We start from the raw sequence: 19,820 nt of genomic DNA, 5'->3' as shown, positions 1-19,820 counted from the left end.
CAGGTCAATAAGATGGAGTGGTCGTCATGCCAACATGGTTACGTTACAGCACAGCCTTTTCAACTTTACAAACTCCAACTTGACAAAAACATCTAAATATGCTTGTCGCCCCGAAGAAGAATTTTTGCGCCAGTTGCCATGACAACTGTAAAATTCACTTTGGGGCAAACTCAATTGATGCCCACCTCCTCGCCAGTGCTAGGATTATATTTACTCCTGGACCAGGTTTGACTGGGGGTTGGCCGAAAGTCTAATGCAGCTGACTCCAGAGGGGATGTACACTAATGCACAGATGATGGCATTTCTGGATACGGCCACTGTTCGCAAATTCCCTTTTTGCCCTTCCCAAAGTAATCATTATTTACACGGCAAACTGAGTTCTCTCGCGAGAGCTTACAGCGGGGTAAAAAAAAAGGAGCTCTACACCCACGCTTTGTTGCTTTCCAACTAGTGAAGCCAATCCAGTGAAAATCCTGCCGTCTCACCTCTGACCATCTGACAGAGCTCTTGTCCCCGAAGGTTCTAATGGAGGTGTACGGGGCGAGAGCGGCAGTGAGCCAACTCAAATAGCCAAAAGAACACCAAAAATAACAAACATCACTACAACTATCAGGGAGGTGAAACCGGCGAGCGTCAATCCTAGCAACACAGGCAATGTAAACGTTGACAAATGGCCACAAGGACAACAAACGCTCCCAACCGAGAGCCTCGCGTCGACGAGGCATGTTGACAGCAAAGTGCTGGACTAACACATCTGGGACTGCTCCGGTTGGCCACTCTAAGAAGTCTGAACCCATCCAGCACTCCACAAATGCATATCACTTGTTCAGTCAATTTCCCCCGTGAAACTAGCTTCCTCCCATCAAAGTCATCGGGATGAATCGATGACCAAACAAAATATTGACCGACGCAACGTGCTGTCAGCTCCATGCAGAGAGAAGAACACACGTTGAATACTGAATACGATCCCACATGCTTTTTTTTTTTTCTAGAAACACAGCTCTTCTGGTCCAGCACAAAATGCAGAGTTGTGGCTTCACGTTAAACTATGAAAAGAAAATACTTGTATAATGGAGGTTGTTCCTCCTGTAAAAACAAACAAAACAACTGTATGGGAAATTTATAAATTTGAAGAGAAGTTTAGGACCCCTATTTTTCCACATTTTGTAAAATGAACATGGGAAACTAAATTCACAACATTTTACAGTAACCAAGCAAAGGTCTGGGAAAGTACCTTAACCACCAAACTACAATTCAGGCACAAATCCTCCGTGAGGGAGCACAAAGGGAAGGTCAGTTTCAATGAATCAACGCCCCCTTTGCTGTCATGCGTAAGGGAATTTTCGTTCTCTGCTATCGTAGCATGCCTACCCGTCATTATTGACGTCTTCGGCGACCACTGCATAGCCAAAGTATGAGGCAATCTGCTCCCCTTGCAATTCTGCAAGGGGTTGCAAGTCCTTGTCAAAGATGGTGACCTGAATGGCAAAGGAAACATCGATAGTGAGTTAGCTTAACTTTGCAATATTTGGGTTCATTCAAAGTAGGGCCCTAGCAATTTTCTAGGAGGGAGCAGCTGGCCTTCCCAAAACTTGTTCTCAGTACCTTGGGATAGTGATGTGAGAGGTTCCAACAAAATGTCTGTGCTTTTTATGGGGAGCAGCGGGGTTAGAATATGTATCTACAGGAGGGCATATTTTTTGAAGACTGAACTTGGGGGGCATTTTAGGAGATGAAAACATTTTTTGGAACATGTTTCTCAAATATATCATTTCCTTGAAAGGTCCTGAACTTTATGGAAGGCTTTGAAGGAGGGGGGGTCAAAAACGAAGGCTTGCTTGACTTGTACGTGACTCCAAACGGGAACAGCACTAAATGCTGGTTGTTATGGAATGATTGACAATATTGCTCTTATTTCAGAAACAAAAGCTGAGTATAAACTGAACAAGTGTTCCTTAACAATTGACAAACTCTTCTTCTTGTAATCAAACTATCCCTATGTTGATTTGTGAAAAGCCAATCTTCACCGTGTGAAGTGATTACAGAATAAACCCCCCTTACAAGGAAGAAAATCCACAATTGTGCTACAACAACAACAATGAACGGAATTGACGGGATAAGGCTTCAGGGGGGGGGGAATTTCCACCTTCAAAACAAAGACCACCAAACAAACACTCCTCAATCTAAAAAAAGGAAAACAAACAAGCTGGGTCACTTTCCCTTTCCACTGAAGGCCCGATCGTTTCCCTGCTGTGTTACTCACTTTGCCTGTCAGATAATTTCCCCTCGGTGCTCCCACGACATACTCGGGTTGGCCGTCACCGGTGAAATCACCCAGTGCCACAGCAAAGCCTGAAACCAAAACACAAAACCCCAATGAAAAATAAGTCATGACTTGCTCCATCTGGTCCATGACTTTTATCCGTGATCCACGTGGCTACAGAGAAGAATACGTCTGTATTTCTGCTTCAGAAAGGGGTTGAGAGAGACATCAGTATCAATAACATGCTGTGGGATCTTTTTTTTTTTAAAGGTGGAATCTCTTTTTAAAATTAAAGGCACCGGACAGTTTGAAGTATTTTGTAGTTCAGCTCCCCCCAAAGAGACATTGATCTTGAAAGTTTCCCTCAAGCTTGAGAAATGTTACAAACTGATCATCCCTTCAGCCTTGCTTGCCGATTTCTCTGAAACATGGCGAGATTTTCAGAGAAGGTCGACACCCAGAGATTTCTGGCAACCCTCTGGGTGTTTAGCACAGAGTCAATTAGGTCGTGATTACACGCACGCGTCGGGAGCGTGAAAATAAAACCAGAGGTGGTGAAAGTGAAAGGTGATCTTCAGACAAATAAACCAACTTCCTCATGAGAGACAGGTGGCCAAGGAAAGTCTCAACTCACACAGCCAAGTGACTCGCGATGCTACTTCTGAGGACACAATTCCCAACACAGAATGAATAAAAATCTTACCCCCTTCTGCTCATCATGCTCCCGCGAGTTTGGGAGCGTAAGAAATAACTCTAACATCGTACCAGAGATTGTGACCTTACAGGAAACAAATAGACCTTGTCATGTTTTCAAATTCCTTAATTTTCAGGAAAATAAAAGCTAGACACGGGCCCCTCTTTGCATGTTCCTAGATGTACGGTTCTCCATCGGCATTATGGGCTTGTACATTGTTAGTGAGCACATTCGATGCGAACAATGAATTATTCAGTTGACAATAGAGCTGCAGCACCCTCGCTAGCATCTGTGGACTAATGATCCACCTGCGTCCTCTTTTGTAAGCGCAATGCTGGCGATAAATCACCCAGAGCTTCCGTAGCATGGCAACTAATGCCGCTTTGCCCGACGACAGCGCTTTTTAATCGGCGTCTCGGTAATGGCCCGCACAGATACAGTTTTACAGAGTTCCATTCCGAGTGATTCAAAACTTGCATTGAGTTGGTCCTAAACGGCCTTTGATGATGTCGAGTTCAGGGGGGGGGGAGGAACGGTAGGGGCAGTTAAAATTTTTAACAAAATTTTTCTTAATAAGTTCTCACATTATTTAAAATATTATTTCCATTTTTGAAAAGATATTAGAGCTCACTGACCAGACACCTTGAGGGAATCAACCCTTGCATAATAGCATTACTTGTGAGGTAGATCACTACTGAAATTCAAGACAACTAAATTGACAACGACAACAATCCACAGAGTTTAAATGACTAAACATCAGTGACATCAAATAACTGATTTCTATAGTTTAGCCCAGGTTTGCCGTTGCATAAACTGCAGGGCCCAGGCACCTAGCACATTGAATCTCGGTCTTGAAACGAGACTATACCATCCTCAATGATGACCGTCTGGAGAGAAGCCTACAATGTGGCCTTGTCCAAGGTGAGAGCCATAGTAATTGATTGCCTCTCCACAGTTAAGGCAGCGGGCCAAGGCTTTTTCTCCTCCCCATATTTGCTGGTACATTTTTAGGAGTGGCCGAAGACCACGGGGTCAGCAAGGCAGACAGGTGGTCATTTCAACAGAGACTACCACAGGCTCAGTAAAAGGATCATGTTTTATTGCTCCAAATATTTGAGAAGCAGGGCAATAAAGTTATACTGCACATGTGTCTGAGTAATCCCAGTCATACGCAAACAAAGCACTCAACATTCTCTCCAATAAGTGCTGTGGTAATGTTTCGTTATTCAGGGGTCGGTTTCAGGGGTCGGTTTACACCAGCTCCGATCATCTCCTGTTTACCGTGAAATCAATACACTTTTAATTTCTGATTAAATGTCTGGCCTTGACCGCACATATATCCTGGAACGGTTTCTCTGTGAACTGACGAGAGGAAATTCTGCAGAAATATTGGCCAGAAAGCACTGCTTTGTGGAAAAAAACCCCCCAGATTTTCAAAGAACATTTTTTACTGGGAAAGGGGCCGGGAATTGGCAGTTTGAGCTGTGAATGTTAGTCTAATCCCATGCATCAACCCAACGTACCGATAAACTCGTCAGCAAATTTTTTTTTTTCTGGCACTGTTACGAAACAAATGGTTTCTGTTACCACCTTGTCAACCTTTCTTTTCTGTGATACTACTTCCTCTGCCTCTGCTATATTTATTCTCAAATATAAACATCGAACGGATCTCACTGGGATTTTTTCCCAGGGGGTTAAATCTCCCCTTTTTTCCGAGGGAGGGGGCAAAGCGCTCATCAGTTACAAACTGGTAAAAATGACCAGTGTGAAGGGGGCATTTTCGAGCTGTCTCCCACGGGAGACAGGTTCCTCCCTTTCCTCTTCAGTTACCATGACACCCATGCATGCCAATATCAATTTCAATCCAATTTCCATTACAATCAATCAACATCTGAATGCCCGTAGGTTTTTTTTTGTTTTGTCTTCCTCTGTTCTTTTTCTTTTAGCTTATTCTTATTCACTTCACAATCGAGAGAGTGAACCGATTACATTTTCCATGGACAAAAACGCCTCACCGCTGTAGCTGTCATCAAACTTCGGGTCCAACTCCGGTGTGGCCAACGGCGCAGCATTCGACGTGAGGTTCTGGACGTAAATTTGACCTGCAATAAGGAAAAAAAGTAGAAAAACAAAAGGAGAAGAGGCAAAAATAAAAGTAGGTCAGCTGCCTCATGTTGACCCAGGATAAATATTCCCGTCAAACCCCGTGACAACAGCACAAACCACTGGAGGGGATATTGACATTTTTGCTGTTATTAAATTTCCTAACATTTGCGAGTGATTACCCGTAGGGAGCCCCCACACGAGATGATGACGAATGAGCATCATGATGAAGTTTGTACAAGTACGGGTTTGGCTGCCGACTTGTCCTGGTTGGACCGACAAGGTCAGGGAAGGGTCACAGTTGGATGAAGTCTATTCTTTTTTAACAAAGACAAGTTCTATTGTTTCGGCCTTGCCGTGAGAATGACCTGCAAAGGACATCTCCTCAACAGTCTGGATGAAAGCTGTCTGTACTGGAGGACTACCTTTGTACTGAAGAGCCCTTTGCACACTGGTAAACACACGCACACTCACCTTACATACCTACTGTGGACATTCCTGTCTTTTCGCGCAGTTAAGGAAACTCAGTGAAAATACTCATTTTTCTTGAACTGGGAACACAATTTTCAGCTGGCTTTTTGTACAAGGTTTCCTTGCCTATTCCTCTTTCTTTTACGACAGATGACCCCTACCCCAAAATGCCTCTAAACTTCTTTTTCAGAGAAGGGGAAACGTCCTGTGGACGTGTGTAAGTCCACAGAACGTCTTCCTTTCCTGCATAGTGTGGACATCTTTTGTTCACAAGTCCACACTAGGTATGTAAGGTTAGTGCTAATTGTGTAAACTGTGGACAGTGTGTGCTTGCAAACAAACTGTCCTTTCAATAGATAACAAGGTGTGCTCCAAAGATCATATGGTGCCGCAAAGTGGCGCAAGATGGTGAACTTCACCATGAATACACGTAAAACATTGTAATCGCATCCGCGCCAATTGAGCAAGCGATACGCCTGCCCAATGCACATTAATGCACAGGTGCAGGTGCCGTAGCAGGCGCCTGCACCTGGTGAGCCTGCGCTCAAGCATTACCGTGAACTGCGCAGGCCTATCGTTTGCTAGAATGGCACCCATGGTAATTACACCCTTTGGGCAGAGTTATCCATCTTGCGCCATAGGTGCTATACCATCTCTGGTGCTCTCTACTGTCATTGTGCAGAACCTGTTGAGCCTGCGAGTTCTGTGATTGTGACGCAGGTACAAAGCACTAGCATTTGCTAAACAGCATTTTTGAGTCTCCTCACAGTAAGTTTTAAGACACATTATCTTAACATGTGCTGAAGTGGTCACAAATATCAATCACTGAAATATTTTTTTTGAAAGAGGCAGCAGAGCAGTAGTCACGGGTGTGTGACCTAATGATCCTCAATCCTCCTATGGGCCCCCCCCCAGCAGGACAAAAGAGAGGGCGTGATTTTCTTGGCAAGGGATGCTCCTTTGGCAGGAATTTCATTTCGCTGACTATGAAATGCACACCTTATGGGCGTGTTGCCGCCAACAAAACAGACACTCCTGACCAGCCCGGGTTAGACTGGATGAGGCGGGTGCTTCTGCTCAAGGCAGATCATTGAAAGATTGACAACTGTGAGGGTTAAGCTTCATGGAAGCCCTCCGTAAGTGTGAATACGAGGCCCAGTTCCCGCAAGGACAAGGGTCAAGATTTAAGAGAGACTCTCAGTTTAAACCCTGTACATTTGGATATCAGTCCTTTCCCTTTAACAGCAAATCTCCGTCAACTCGGTGTCACGCCCTATAGATCCGACCCTGAATGACACATGACCTTTCATATCGCTACTTATTATGGATGGCCATAACTACCTTCAAAAAAAAAAGATTCTGTTTTTTTTTTTATCTCTCCTTCCCACACACCTGCGGATATCTGTCACTCCACAAAAGGTCACCCGGCTGATCGATATCACAACATCGGGGTGAGGGCGTTATGCCTTGGCACTGCCGTGCAGAAGGGGGAGGGGCAGTGGTGTGGCAAGGGAAGGGGGAAAGGGGAATGGCAAGGGGCCAAGGGGAGGGGACAAAGCAAGGAGGGGAGGGGTGCAGATGAAGAACACTGTCTGGAAATCTCTCCTTCCATGACCGGAAAAATAAAGTTAAGAAAATTGTTTTCTTTGTTTGATAAATTTGCAATAATTTTTACAAGTTGGATTTCGATAACAGTGCTTCCAGGATTTCTCCCCAAGCGGTTTTGGTAACCTGGGGAAAGGAAAGGTGTACATGTACAAAGGTGGGCGGGGCCCGCGGACCCCACCCATGACAGAGCTGTGATACACTCCAACTGCGCTAACACCAGGCACATCAAGCAAACCAGAGGAAGCATTTTCAATTTAGCAAATAATACGTAGGTGTGGATTTCCCGTCATCTGTTCTTTGAGGAAGTGATTTAGGGGAAGCACCATGCTGTACCATTGCTGAACTATGTATAAATGTTTACCGGGAAATTGTGGGTTGGGCGTGACAGGCACTGGAAGGCTTCAAACCACAAAAAAAGTGCCTCCACCTTTGTTTTGTGGAATGAACAGCAGACAAAGATCTCAAATGCAGAAAGAAAAATCAGACAGTCCCGTCTTCTCTCTCTCTCTCTCTTTAAAGCCTTTTAACTCACTCTTACCTTGTAAATAGAAACTTCCAGCAGCTCCCATAACGAGAGTATCCTGAAAAAAACCCAAATGTTACCAATTTATTAACTGTTAGAAATTTTCCTGGAAACAGAGATTTTGATAATAGGTGAAATGAGAACCTGTATCTTTGCACGCCATTTCCAAGTAAATATGCAAAGAGATGAGCAAAAGTCAAATCACCAAATGTCATTGACGTCAGAAATACTCAGCACGATCGGCACCAGTATATTTTAGTGAGTAACATCAAGGATGGACTGATATTCCAATCACAGCCCAAGATTCCCTGTCTGCTTCCGGTCAAAGATTCTACCGAGTTCAGGTCTTTCCCAACTTCTCCTCCATGTCATTCCAGTTGGAAGCAGTTTAAATCAGTCCCTTCTTCCTAGCATCAAACCAACCATCAAGAGTTCTGTCCTTTGCTACTTTTAACACAGAGCTTGATAAGGCCAGTATTTTCTCTCTCTTTTTTTGGTCCCTTATTGTGAGCATCATCTTTAATGAATGCGGGCGTACATGCGCGTATGCAAATGGAGCTCGCTGTAACCGACTCCAGACTTGATGGCTTTGAAGAAGCGCGACTAACGACCCATGTGCCTCGGCTCAAGTTTTTCATATGGCATCAGATGATAGACATCTAATCGTTATTTTGCACACAAAAAAAACACAGAAAAACATACGAGGTGAAAATGTCAGAGGTGGTGCGGTGAGGCCTCCAACACTGCCATTTAAGAGTTTTCCTGATGCCCAAGCTAATCCGATGTTAAGTCATAAATTTTGAAGAATGTCAGCTGAAAGAAATTATAAGGGGGGAGGGAGGGTAGGTACATGCGCTCCGAAGGGAAAAAAAAAATTGTAAGCAGATGGTGAGAGATATACTTTGTTGTAGCATTTCTGTGGTGTCTTTACATGCATCCAAATTCAATTTAGCACCCTCTTTGATAAGCACCGGACTTGGTGAAGTCATTTTGGCTCCCTCATCCCGAATTGACCAATATGTTCCAAACAAAGCAAAGACAAACTGCGAGCAGCAACTGCTGAAATTCAGTGAAGCATTTTAGGAAATGCAACTACATGCACTTCAAAATCTGAATCTAATCTCTGAAAATAAAACGGCATTAACGTAATTCATTCGCGGCATTTACATGATTCAACAAACAATTTTTTTTTCTCCCAAGGAAGAATCCTTCACTCGCAAATGTCAGATGTGAATTGATTTCCATCTCAGATGAGACAAGGCTAAAAACGGTTTAAGAAGCCGGAGCTAATTCTGACATTTCCGGGCATTGCCATGGTAACGCACAGGGGTTTCTTTGCAACGCTTTTCATTAGAAAGAAAGCACCCACTCTCTCTCTCTCACTCTCTCTCTCTCACACACACACGCAGACACAAAGGGTGAAGCGAGGCCAGGGACTAACAAGGACTAGTCCCAACACACAGTTCACAGTGGCCATCGTGGGTGGTGATGATGTTACGCATCATCACCGCCGGGTCCCCATCTGCTGCGGGCTTGCCGACGTTGCAGTGCGCCCGACGCATGAAACCCGATTGTCACTGGGAAAGCGTTGCCGAGGTGCGAATACCCGTTTGCGGTGGGAGGTGAAGCATAAAAAACTGATGCATTTACGCGTGTACAATCGGCATGTTTAATTCAAGTGACCAGAGTGATGTTTTTTGGCCGCCTAGACGCAGGTGTCGTAATAAAGGCAAACCTCGAGGGAACACAAGGTGTGAAACGCCAGTGCAACCAATGTTGTTTGAGGGACAGAATCGGTATTTTTAAACATATGAATCAAAGCGAAATGATTTTAAAAGCGAGTCATAACAAAGACAAACATTACAAAATCTTGCTAAAATGGTCTTCATTCACTTCCTGTGGAAACACACGTCTTCGAGGGGCCAAATGTAAAAGTGTAAATCGCTCTGCATTTCAACATTTAATTTCAAAGTAAGGAAAATCATTTTCAGAGGCAAACTCTACAGGATTTGAAAGACCTCTCCCCATCCAAATGATCTGCCATATTCTGTTTTGATGCATACTCATATCTTGATTTGTTTTCATCACGTGTGTGCATGTAATGATCAACCATTGGCACAGGCAACTTACTGATATGGCAAGTAATTGAGCATAGATATTGTGCACAAACACCCATCTGTTGTGTTCAATCGAGCTTTCAGATCTGAACAAGAAATCAAACCAGCACTAAATGCTATTTCTCTAATTTGAGAGAAGGCGGTCATGGTTACTTACTTTGGTAATTTCAGCACTGAAGCCTGCTTGACAATGCGTCACACCTTTGAATCCCCAGAGTTTAACTGAAATGAACAACAGAATAACACACTGCAAAGTGAACCAAGAAGTTGGGCATTTACATTTCCTCTGGGTGGTTCAGATGCCTTGTGGCATGATTACCTTCGGATTCTCCCCCTCTAGAAACTTAAAACGGGCAGAAAGCAGTTCCAATTGCCCAGCCACACCGCTGACGTGTTTGCCTGAAAACAGTCAGGGATGTTTGGAGAAGTCGACTGCACTACTGCAGGATGTTGTTGTATTTGAATAACCCGATCAGATCTTGGCTCAGAGCGCCGAAGTAACAAGAAGCATGTACTCTATTCTGGTCTTCCCATCACCCCATCCCACCCCTCCCCCAGCCCTCCCAGGCATACGGAAGAGCCACTTCATCTGTGACTGCTGTTACGCTTTTGTCCGCATGAGAACAGAAATACCGAGATGGACTTCCACCAACACTCTGGCAGAAGATTTCAGCACTGAACCTTCCCTGCTGATACCGGATTCCCCCCCCCCACACACACACACAACTCCCCCTCAAGCCACCCCTCTCCCTGCTAAAAACCTCATTTCGGTCCATTAGGCGTTCCGTGCGTCGCGTGCACCGGGCAGCAGAGGGTGACCCCCTCCCAACCCCCCTTTTTTCTCTCTGCTGAGCCCGGCTGAGTGGCTTCGCCTAGGGGGCAAATCAAGACCCGCACTTCCGTCCCACTGCGCTGTGTATTGATTGAAACGGGGGGATCCATAAACTCAAACCGACCGACTTGGAGCAGGGACGAAGCTCGACTCGACCAGGGGAAGTTATCGCTGATTGATTGGAGTCCCCACTCTTCCACACATGTCCCCTTCTCTTCTCCTCGTTGTTTGTTGGTTGAAAGGTGACTGATTTTGTTGTCTTTTCTTGGCCCCTTGCAAATTGTTCCATCCACTTGTTATTGTTAGGCCCCCGGACATGCAAAGTGTATGAAAAAATACACCGCTGGAGAGATGAACAGCATGAACGAGGATACATCAGGTGAAACGGCAGTGCAATGGCTCAGTTCATGAATAAGTGGAGAACGGAGCAGACAATCAAATGAATAAATCCACGCATTATTATGAAAATGCCTTCCGCTAGTGAACATCTGTGAGATATCAGTTTATCTGTCACATAATCACTGTGTAACCCCCCCCCCAAAAAAAGAAATACACAGACACGCACAAAAAGGAGAGACAAACCTAGGCTAAACAACGACGACTTCTGTAAACCAGAATTTTTACATTGACTACAGCATAGTAAAATACCAGAGACACAATGCTTCTATGTGGCTAATGACTCTGTATTCCTCCGTCAAATCCCCAAATGAGATTCATTTTTCGACAGAATTGAAACATTTGTTTTTCATTCGATAGCGCTTCAAATTTCTGAGATTTTTCTCTCTCAAAGCAGCACTACCATGAAACATCACTACGACGTAAATCCTGTTTCCTGAAACAGTCAAGTGGACGCTTTGAAGGTGTGTAGTATCCAAACGACGACATTTACTTTCAGCGACAAGTTCCAGAACCTTAATTCCCCTTAATAAGCAAACTGAGACAAAAACCAGCAGCCAGTCATACAGACTTGAGGACTGTGATATCATTCATCTGCAGTCTGGTATGCAAGTCATGGCATGTTACCAGAATCAGCTTTATGGAAATGTCACAGCGTTTCACACTTCCATGCCCAGATTGCACATGACAGGGCAGAACACTACTCCAAGCGTGTACAGGTAGGAATTCTAAACTGATGTCGAGTTGGGCATGGTCAACAATTCCATAACATCAAGTCAACGTAAACTGCTTTTTTTTTCTGTTAAGAAAAAATACAGCATTGCCAAAATACTTCCTGATGCACAACAAGGATGTTGCAATGTCCACAAATAACGTGTGGGGATTCTTAAATTCAGAATGGAATATATTTTGGTGACGTGCATTCTGCATTCGTGTCTTGAATAAACGCTGAAGCTGAATTTGTCCTTAATCCAAACCACGCAAATTCCATTTACACATGTCCCACGCCGTCCGGGAAAGCTGTAACTGGTCCTGAAATTGAATTGCGAGTCTACGACTCTACGACTCTCCCCTCTCTACTGAGAGTTGCCCCTTGACGTCATGGAGCAATAGAGGATCTCTCCGGGGTCGATGACAGCATGCATAAAAAACCCCGAGCTGGAGACCGGGTGTGCAAGATCACACGTTTTGTTTACAAGGGGGTACTGACTGCTGGCTTAATGCGTTGATGCACCGGACGGATGTGGATGGGCACTCGAGGGAAAGGACAGGAGGGGCTAGGGGGGGGCCCTTCGAGGGGAGGAGAAGGGGGGAAGGGAGGGAACGGGGGAGGGGAGTAGGTCAGGATGGGGAAGGTTTTATCATGACGGCAAAAAAATGTACCAGAAAATGAGCCCCAGAGGATGACACAGCCATTCTTCTATTTTTAACGACACGATTTTTGACCTGGATGGAAAGAAGAAAAAGCTCTCTGCAGACCCCTGGAAATGTCATGACCACAGTACAAAATGTTGAAAACGGATCAAATAACGGAAATGACAGAAGATTCTTAAAAATCTGAAATACTACTAGAACAAGAAAAATATCACGCCTGATTTAATTCAGACAAGGGCATGACACCAACATTACAAAAATGTCCTTGATGACTGAATTTAGGAGCTCTGTAACCATCAATACTATAGTTTATCTCTGTAGTTCTCAGTTTTGTCCTCGGTGATGGCTTCATGTTTTTATTTCCTAGACCTGTGTCTTGAAGAATCTGGCTGAAGGAAGGTCCCTTTTTTCTTCAGAAATATCAAATTCTTCAGCTGACATTTCTGTAGATTTTTAATGTCTTTCGTACCCCTCTATGATCCTTAAACATCCACCAGGTGGTTCGGGGAGAAATTATTTTGAGATTTAATAGGGAATTACATCTAGATCCCTGTCAGAAGTACTTCATAGGGGGCTTGATGCCATACCAAACGTACAATGAGTGTCCTGGGTAGCAGATTATTTCAGGAAGGATTCGGGAGGGTTTGAAACGGAATACCAAGGGTAAAAGATCCCTCGACTGGCTGTGGACACAAAGATGAAACCAAAGCCTGAGAGGGCATCATAGTTTGGAGACAGACTTCATCTGGCCTTCTTCCACCTGCACAATCTCCTTCATCTCCTCTCCTATAACCTTTCATTCCCTGAGCCATAAAACAGGGAAGAAGAAACAGCAATGTCATTAAAGTAGCTTTGCAATGCAGGCCGTTACAGACCTTGCGCAGCAAAAAAAAAATCTGTTCTCCAAATACTTGTTAAATCTGATTTCTTAATCTCTGCCTTCGTCGGTGCATTTAGGAAACACTCAGGGTGAACTATGGCAGACCTGTGTGGCTCTGTGATTGCCGTAGAATGGTACGTCAGGTCCGAGATACTAGTCGCCGTGTGTGGGGGGAGAAACAAGGCCATTCTGGAGGAATACATTGCTAATGCGTAGAGCAAACATGTACTACAAGGGTGTCAAACACTCCATCAAGATGGCCCTCTCAGGCAGAGGACAGGCTCTCCCTCTCTCGACAGTCGATGCAACCAGCTGCAGATCCTCAAGTTTGACAACTTCCGATGTGCCGCTCCTGGCTTTTCACTCACCCAAAATACGGCGATCTCGACGATCTTTTAGCAAAAGCTACGCATTGGAGAAGAAACTCATCCAGGGGCTGCTATGCAAGACGTACTGAGAAACAGCCCCCCCTCCCCCCCTCCCCAACAGCCACACTCTCCACCCCCGGCGGCAATTTTTCAATCTTAGACGAGATTGGCAAGTCGACATAAGGAGACAGCTCCCTCGGGCACCGATGGAGGTGTCCAATTACACATCATCTCTATCACTCTGCCAATGACTGCTACATGCTTCGATTGCCAAGCGATATTGCTCATATTTCTCAACTTACCTTCACTGTGACTTTTTAAAGGCAAACTGTCAGATATCTCTTTCCAGGGACCTTAAAATTTTCACCCTTTTTCCTTTGTCCACTTTCAAAGAGCTGAATTTTAACAACTGCAGTTTGCTATCTTCCTGCTCGATGTTTTTTTCTACTTTTATGTTTTATACGACAAATGGAGGATTCTCCCTGAAGCAACTGACAGGAATACTTATTGAAATTCTATTTTTGCACCGGTGAAAAGCCAGTGAGGGAGTAAGAAATTCCTCAGGCTTTTGATGGGGCATGAACCTGTGACCTCGCTGGCTTTTGTGGAAATCTGGCGCAAGCAAAAAATTGCCCCCGTCTGCCTAAGTGATTCTGCTCCTGACTGCCCGTCTCTCAACAACTTACATGTTAGTGCTGGGTCTGTGATGTACATACATGTACATGTAATTACATATTCACATGTCTCTCTGATCAACGCACCAAAAGGGAGATGACAGTGGTTTTCCTACACAGAAACAAAAACGTTATGCATTTGCGAATCCTAAAAGAGCAGCTTCCCGTGCAAACCAAGATCCACATGTTCTGCATCAGTTTTAATCTCTTCTACAGCTACTACAAGGTAGGTGTGCATGTGACATGTACAAAAAAATTTGCTTACGCTGATTTATAATTAACATTCATAAATCAGCGTAAGCAAATTTTTACAAAATTATTTACAATATTTACAAAAGATTAACATTATACCCCATATCATGTTAATCTTTTTCACTGCATAGCAGATTTTGACAGGCAATTTCAATCACAGATTTTTTTTGGGGGGGGGTTTCAAATCAAGAGAACCTGTGTATAGAAGACACCATGCTTATGTCCAAGTTTTGGACAGCTGTTAACCATTGATGGTTAGAGCTGTGGTGTATTCTAGCTGCATCTTTGTTGCCAACAGGGTCCAAACAACATGACATTTCACGCAAGACCTTTCCCGGCATTTCTGACGTTATCGGCCTTTGAGACGAAGAGGAAAGTAAAAAAACAAAAAGAAGTACACGGATGAACCCTTCCACCCCCCCCCCCAGCCTCGGGGAATTTTTTTTGAGGAGGCCATGGCTTGGCGAGCATCTTCGCACTTGATCACTCAAGCGGTCAAGGATATGCCTCAATGGGGGGGGGGAGTAGACAGTGAGAGAAATACCCTTCTCATAAGCCTCGGCCGATCTCCCCTGACACAAAACACATGGTTTGGTGATTGCAAAGACTAATAATGTCCCCCTCCCCTGCTCCAGGAAACGGAGGGAAAAAAGAAGTCGCCGATGCGGAGCGTTATTGCTCAGGAAAACACATCTGGGGCGATGCATTGCAAAAAAGGGGAAGCCGTTATTAAGTCGCTGTCCGAAGGGCCCCCTCAGTCCAGCGCGACTTGTGAGCACTCTCTGCATATCATGCTCTGAATGTATAATGACAAACACGCTTCCTTAACCCCCCCCAAAAAAAAACCAAAAAAAATGAAGTCTCTCAGTAGAAGAAAAAACAGAGCATAGTTTCTAATCATTCCTGATTCAGTTCACAGCACTCTCTTGACAACCCAGCTACACTTGCAGAGTGCATTTACAGAATAACAGGCTTCAAGGTTGGCAAGAAAAGCTTTAAGCAGATTATATAAAGAAGCGAATATTGCACAGTGAAGGTACTACAATTGCCTTTGTAAACTGCTCCTGGTTTTTAAATACAAAACAAGCATGACATCAATTGAATATACACTGTGTGTGCATATAAAATGAACGAGCCAAGACCATCTGTAAGAAAAAGGACTCTGACAAATGTCCAGAAATAAACAAACAATTGAAGACAATTTATAAATACTCCACTATTGTAAAATAGCTCCGCAGTGTAATGGCGCCTAATACACCACACATTATACACCTGCTGTTTGGGTGCTGATGGTTCAAGTATGAGAACTACTTGCGACATCTGTAGAATTCAGGTGAATTTCTCTTAGGGTTTGCAGTCGGAATTGGTGTCATTTTTTTCATTGAAAGTGTGAGTGCATCCACATCACTGTCCGGCGGCCCCGCGGTGAAACTTAGTACACAGAATGCCAAGCCAGCATGCAATGCACACGCATGCACGGCCCGGCTGCTGTCAACCGCAAACTGGACACTATATCCCATCTGACAGGCTTCTGAAGTGTCTTGTTTTCCCATTTTAATCATTCATGAAGAGGGCCAAATTCAGCCCCCCCCCCACTAAAAAAAGAAAAACCACAGAGAGAAGAGAGAAAAACAGAATTCAGGAATCTGTTCGGTGCAGCTTTCCGCCCACCCACCTTTCTTCAAAAACAGCCACTGTACATGCAAAGGCCGCTTTCTTTTTTTTCTTCCTTCGGAGCAAAGCATGATCGTTGACCCACCCTTGTGGATCACTTGTTTTTAGAGCGTACTAGAATTGCGGTGTCGTTTAGAAGTGGTTCTCAACTGTGTTTCATACATCACGTCAGAATTTAGCCGTCCCCCATTTGCATGTGCACAGCATGCAAATCATTTGGTTTTTTAGTACTACTGCACGGGGGAACTTCAAAATATTTTCAAACGCTAATCACTCAGAGGCAGGAATAAATACCAAACCTAGTCTGATTTGTGGCTCCTTCCACACACATGAAGAGACTTGTTCTCAACGCTGATTCATCTCAGTGTGTTTGTTGCAATTAAGCACCGTTGCAATTTGTTATCGTAGTTTTGGGGAAAGAAAACATTTCATATCCAATCATATCTGCTTCTGATCTTGGAGACTTTGACAGGACAGTGGGAAAGACCATCCTCTTAATTTTGGGGACCTTTTGTGACACGTTTGAGAGCCCCACAAATGTAAACTGATACTTGATCTCTTTGAAATCAGCATTTTGGGATCGATATAGGGGCAAACGAAACAACGGAAACAAATGTTCAAACTCAGAGGACTGATGACAGCGAACGCAGTCCAACTTCCCACAGGAGAGTCCAATAAGCTGTCTCATCACTTCCTAATATAGGCAGGCAAAGAAAAGCTCCTCAAAAATTCCAGCTAAAAAGTCGCTGGGCTGTGGTGGTGGTGGTGTGTTTTTGCAATTATCTGCCGGGTGATGCATACATGTAGAACATGTCTTGGTGACAAGTGAAGACACTGAAGATGGACGACGTTAAGCAGTTTAAGCCCATGGGGATTTCGTTTTTTGGAGATCACGGTGTTCTGCTGGTTGGAACCATCTGTGTTAGTACTAGGGATCCTCTTTATAGTATGCTCAAAATTAATTTCCATACAGAACTCCATACTTTGGATTTCCCTGCGTAGTGCCACATCTCCATTATCCAAAGTGCAATCTATGACTTCATCAATTTGGAATTCTGTATGAAGGTTCCGTACTTGAGAACATACGGAACCTTTAAATTTATAGACCATGCATTATGAATATTTAAATATTTTCACTGGGCAAATTCGTCATGTCTAACAAAAGGACTATGTACACAATAAGAGTGATCTACCATTTGTGCAGGCAACACACAACCTACAGGGTACATGTACCATCAGAAAAATCTCACTTTCTCGTTCAAATAGCGTCAGAGGTGTACCTTGCTGTTTAATGTTACAGGCGGAGTATAGCCTATGCAGAAATTTAGCAAAACTCTCAACCCTGGAGGAAAACATAAACATCATAAATTTGCGGCACGCATCAGCGGATTGTATGAAGCGGTTCTGGAGTGATAAATGGATGGGTCTGCAAAACCCATTAGGATGCATGACACTCTATGTTAATCAGCATACGTGCAGTCTGGCAAATAGCTCTCATTTCAGAAATGTGAGGTCTTCTTTTTCTTTGGTAGGATGCGGGTATGCCTGTCCACTCAGATTACCAAAAACTGCAGAACATATGCACCCACCCCCCCCATCGAGAGTGTTTTGACAAAATTGATTGCTAATTTGGAATTTCTTTGTGGATTTTCAAAGCCAACGGTGAGATTGCTTGTATTGAATGTACACTGAAGCTCAACACACTTGATGGCTTTCCCAGCCCTTTTCCCCTCCCCCAACTTTCCTAACTTAGAAAGAACAAAGCAATCTAGTGGAGGAGTTTGCTGGGTGAGTCACACTGAAAATAATCACAAATTTTAATCAAGCCGCGCCAGCCTTGCGTTGCGCCGTGCGTGACGCCGTGTGACGAAAACCGTTGATTTGAAACTCTGTCCGGTGATTCAGGAGTCTTAAATCATGAAACAATCCCCCGCGTCCCCCCTTTTTTTTTTCCGGCCGGGTCTGAAGAAGTCTCCCTGAAAAACAGGGAGACAAACTGCTGAAAGAAGCGAGAGTCTGTAAGGCGCCGCAGGCTCATTGGTTCCAGGGAGTCAGATTTCAAGGAAAAAAAAAATCCTCGCTTTCTGAGTCAGCGGGACTGTGACCAACACACTTCGGGCCAGCAAGCTCCATCCTTCATGAGTACATATCAGTGCTCCGAGAGAATTGATTCAATAAGTTTCCTCTCCATCTTGTCCACAACTCTTTGTGCTTCAATTTATCAATCAATAAATAAGGGACCTTTTTCTTCCCCAAGGAGGTTAAGGACGCAGGATGTACAAGAACTTGTGTCAGTATCAAACAAAAATATTTTTGGGGGGATGCGGAAGAAATTGTCATTCTGGCCTACAGTGGCCTGTTCACATGCACGCTTGTGCGCAGTTACACCGGCTTTGAAGTTGGTACAATGTCAGCTGCTACATGCTACTTCTCGCTGCTCGCACTGTAAATTGAAAAAAATCAATTAACGGAGGCCTCTGTGCACAGCCAGTGTGTGCACCAGACGGGCCAGCCCTGTCAGATGCCCGGCAATGTCACTTTCATCAAGTAATTACCGGCTTTAGATGCGGGGACGTTTTGGTAATCAGACGAGATGCCAGCGACGGGCTATAAACAAAGGCACTCTTAGTCAATCTCTGGGGCGAGCTGCGGTTTGTTCGGCGGGGATCAGTGGATGAAAGATGCACGGAGACTGGTGGACAAGGAAAAAGTAAATAACTGGGAGGGATTCATAAAGAAGTCCCCCCCCCAAAAAAAATAACACAAGATGTAAGAATCCTTCTGGTAAAAATTAGCTCATTTATCATGGCGTTTATGAAAAAAAAATGATGCATGACAATGCACTTTCTGCCGGCCTGTTGGAAATGAACAGAATGTAATACACATTTTACGTTCCTCTTTTGTCAGTGCTTAGGTTTTGCATCTGTTTACCATCAATAACGAAACCTGACCAGGAACTTTGGCAGCTGCTTTTGGAGGCTTTTTCTTCTTTCAGTTTTGATTTCATTGCTTGCATCTGACAGCGTGCAGAGTTTTGTATATTTAAGATGTACATCATGTTTGTTTGTTTGTTTTTTCGCCACTGTCATCCGAGCGATTGTTTGTCGAGGTAACACAGCATATTCTATTGCTGATCTGTTCTTCAAGTCTGACATTGATTCCTGAGGCGTTGTTTGTAAAGCACCTTCTGGAATCCTTTGAACTCAGGAATCTCATGTCAAAGTCCTTGTACTTCAACATCCAATGCACCATCCTACCAATCCTCCAAAACCTCTCGGTAGATTTGGAAATGTGGAAGGGTTTCAGGAGAAAAAAAACCAACACACAAAAAAAAAGTGGATCACAGAACTTTGTTGGTTCGCTGCTTGGGCTACCAGATTCCATTACAAATCCACACACTGCTGTTGTGGGATTTTGTTGGACTCTGCGAATTGCTACAATCAAATCAGAATGGGGTTGGGGTCAACACCTTTCTAGCAGAGAAGTTGCGGGCAAGGTTTGACAAGCGCTCACTATAAATTTCCCCCCGTCCTCTTATTTGTATCGCACGCTCTGAAAGGAGCCACCAACTGCACTTTTCAACTTCCCTTT

At 44.2% G+C, this 19,820-nt stretch overlaps 1 protein-coding gene across 1 annotated transcript in view; it reads right to left on the bottom strand.

Moving 5' to 3' along the window:
• Window positions 1–19,820, bottom strand: part of LOC110975433 (integrin alpha-8-like) — a 44,594-nt gene that overhangs the window by 11,168 nt on the left and 13,606 nt on the right. The window contains exons 5-9 of the mRNA XM_022227933.2: window positions 9,937–10,001; window positions 7,678–7,720; window positions 4,973–5,059; window positions 2,264–2,352; window positions 1,372–1,478 (exon numbers count right to left, since the gene is read on the bottom strand). Coding sequence (XP_022083625.2) covers window positions 1,372–1,478; window positions 2,264–2,352; window positions 4,973–5,059; window positions 7,678–7,720; window positions 9,937–10,001 — 391 coding nt within the window. The remainder of the gene's footprint in view (window positions 1–1,371; window positions 1,479–2,263; window positions 2,353–4,972; window positions 5,060–7,677; window positions 7,721–9,936; window positions 10,002–19,820) is intronic.

The sequence above is a fragment of the Acanthaster planci genome, linkage group LG17 (genome assembly GCF_054643075.1).
Source record: "Acanthaster planci isolate LZ-2023a linkage group LG17, COTS_SCS, whole genome shotgun sequence".
In the NCBI taxonomy this organism is placed as follows: Eukaryota; Metazoa; Echinodermata; class Asteroidea; order Valvatida; family Acanthasteridae; genus Acanthaster; species Acanthaster planci.
This window is presented reverse-complemented; position numbering and strand designations above follow the sequence as displayed.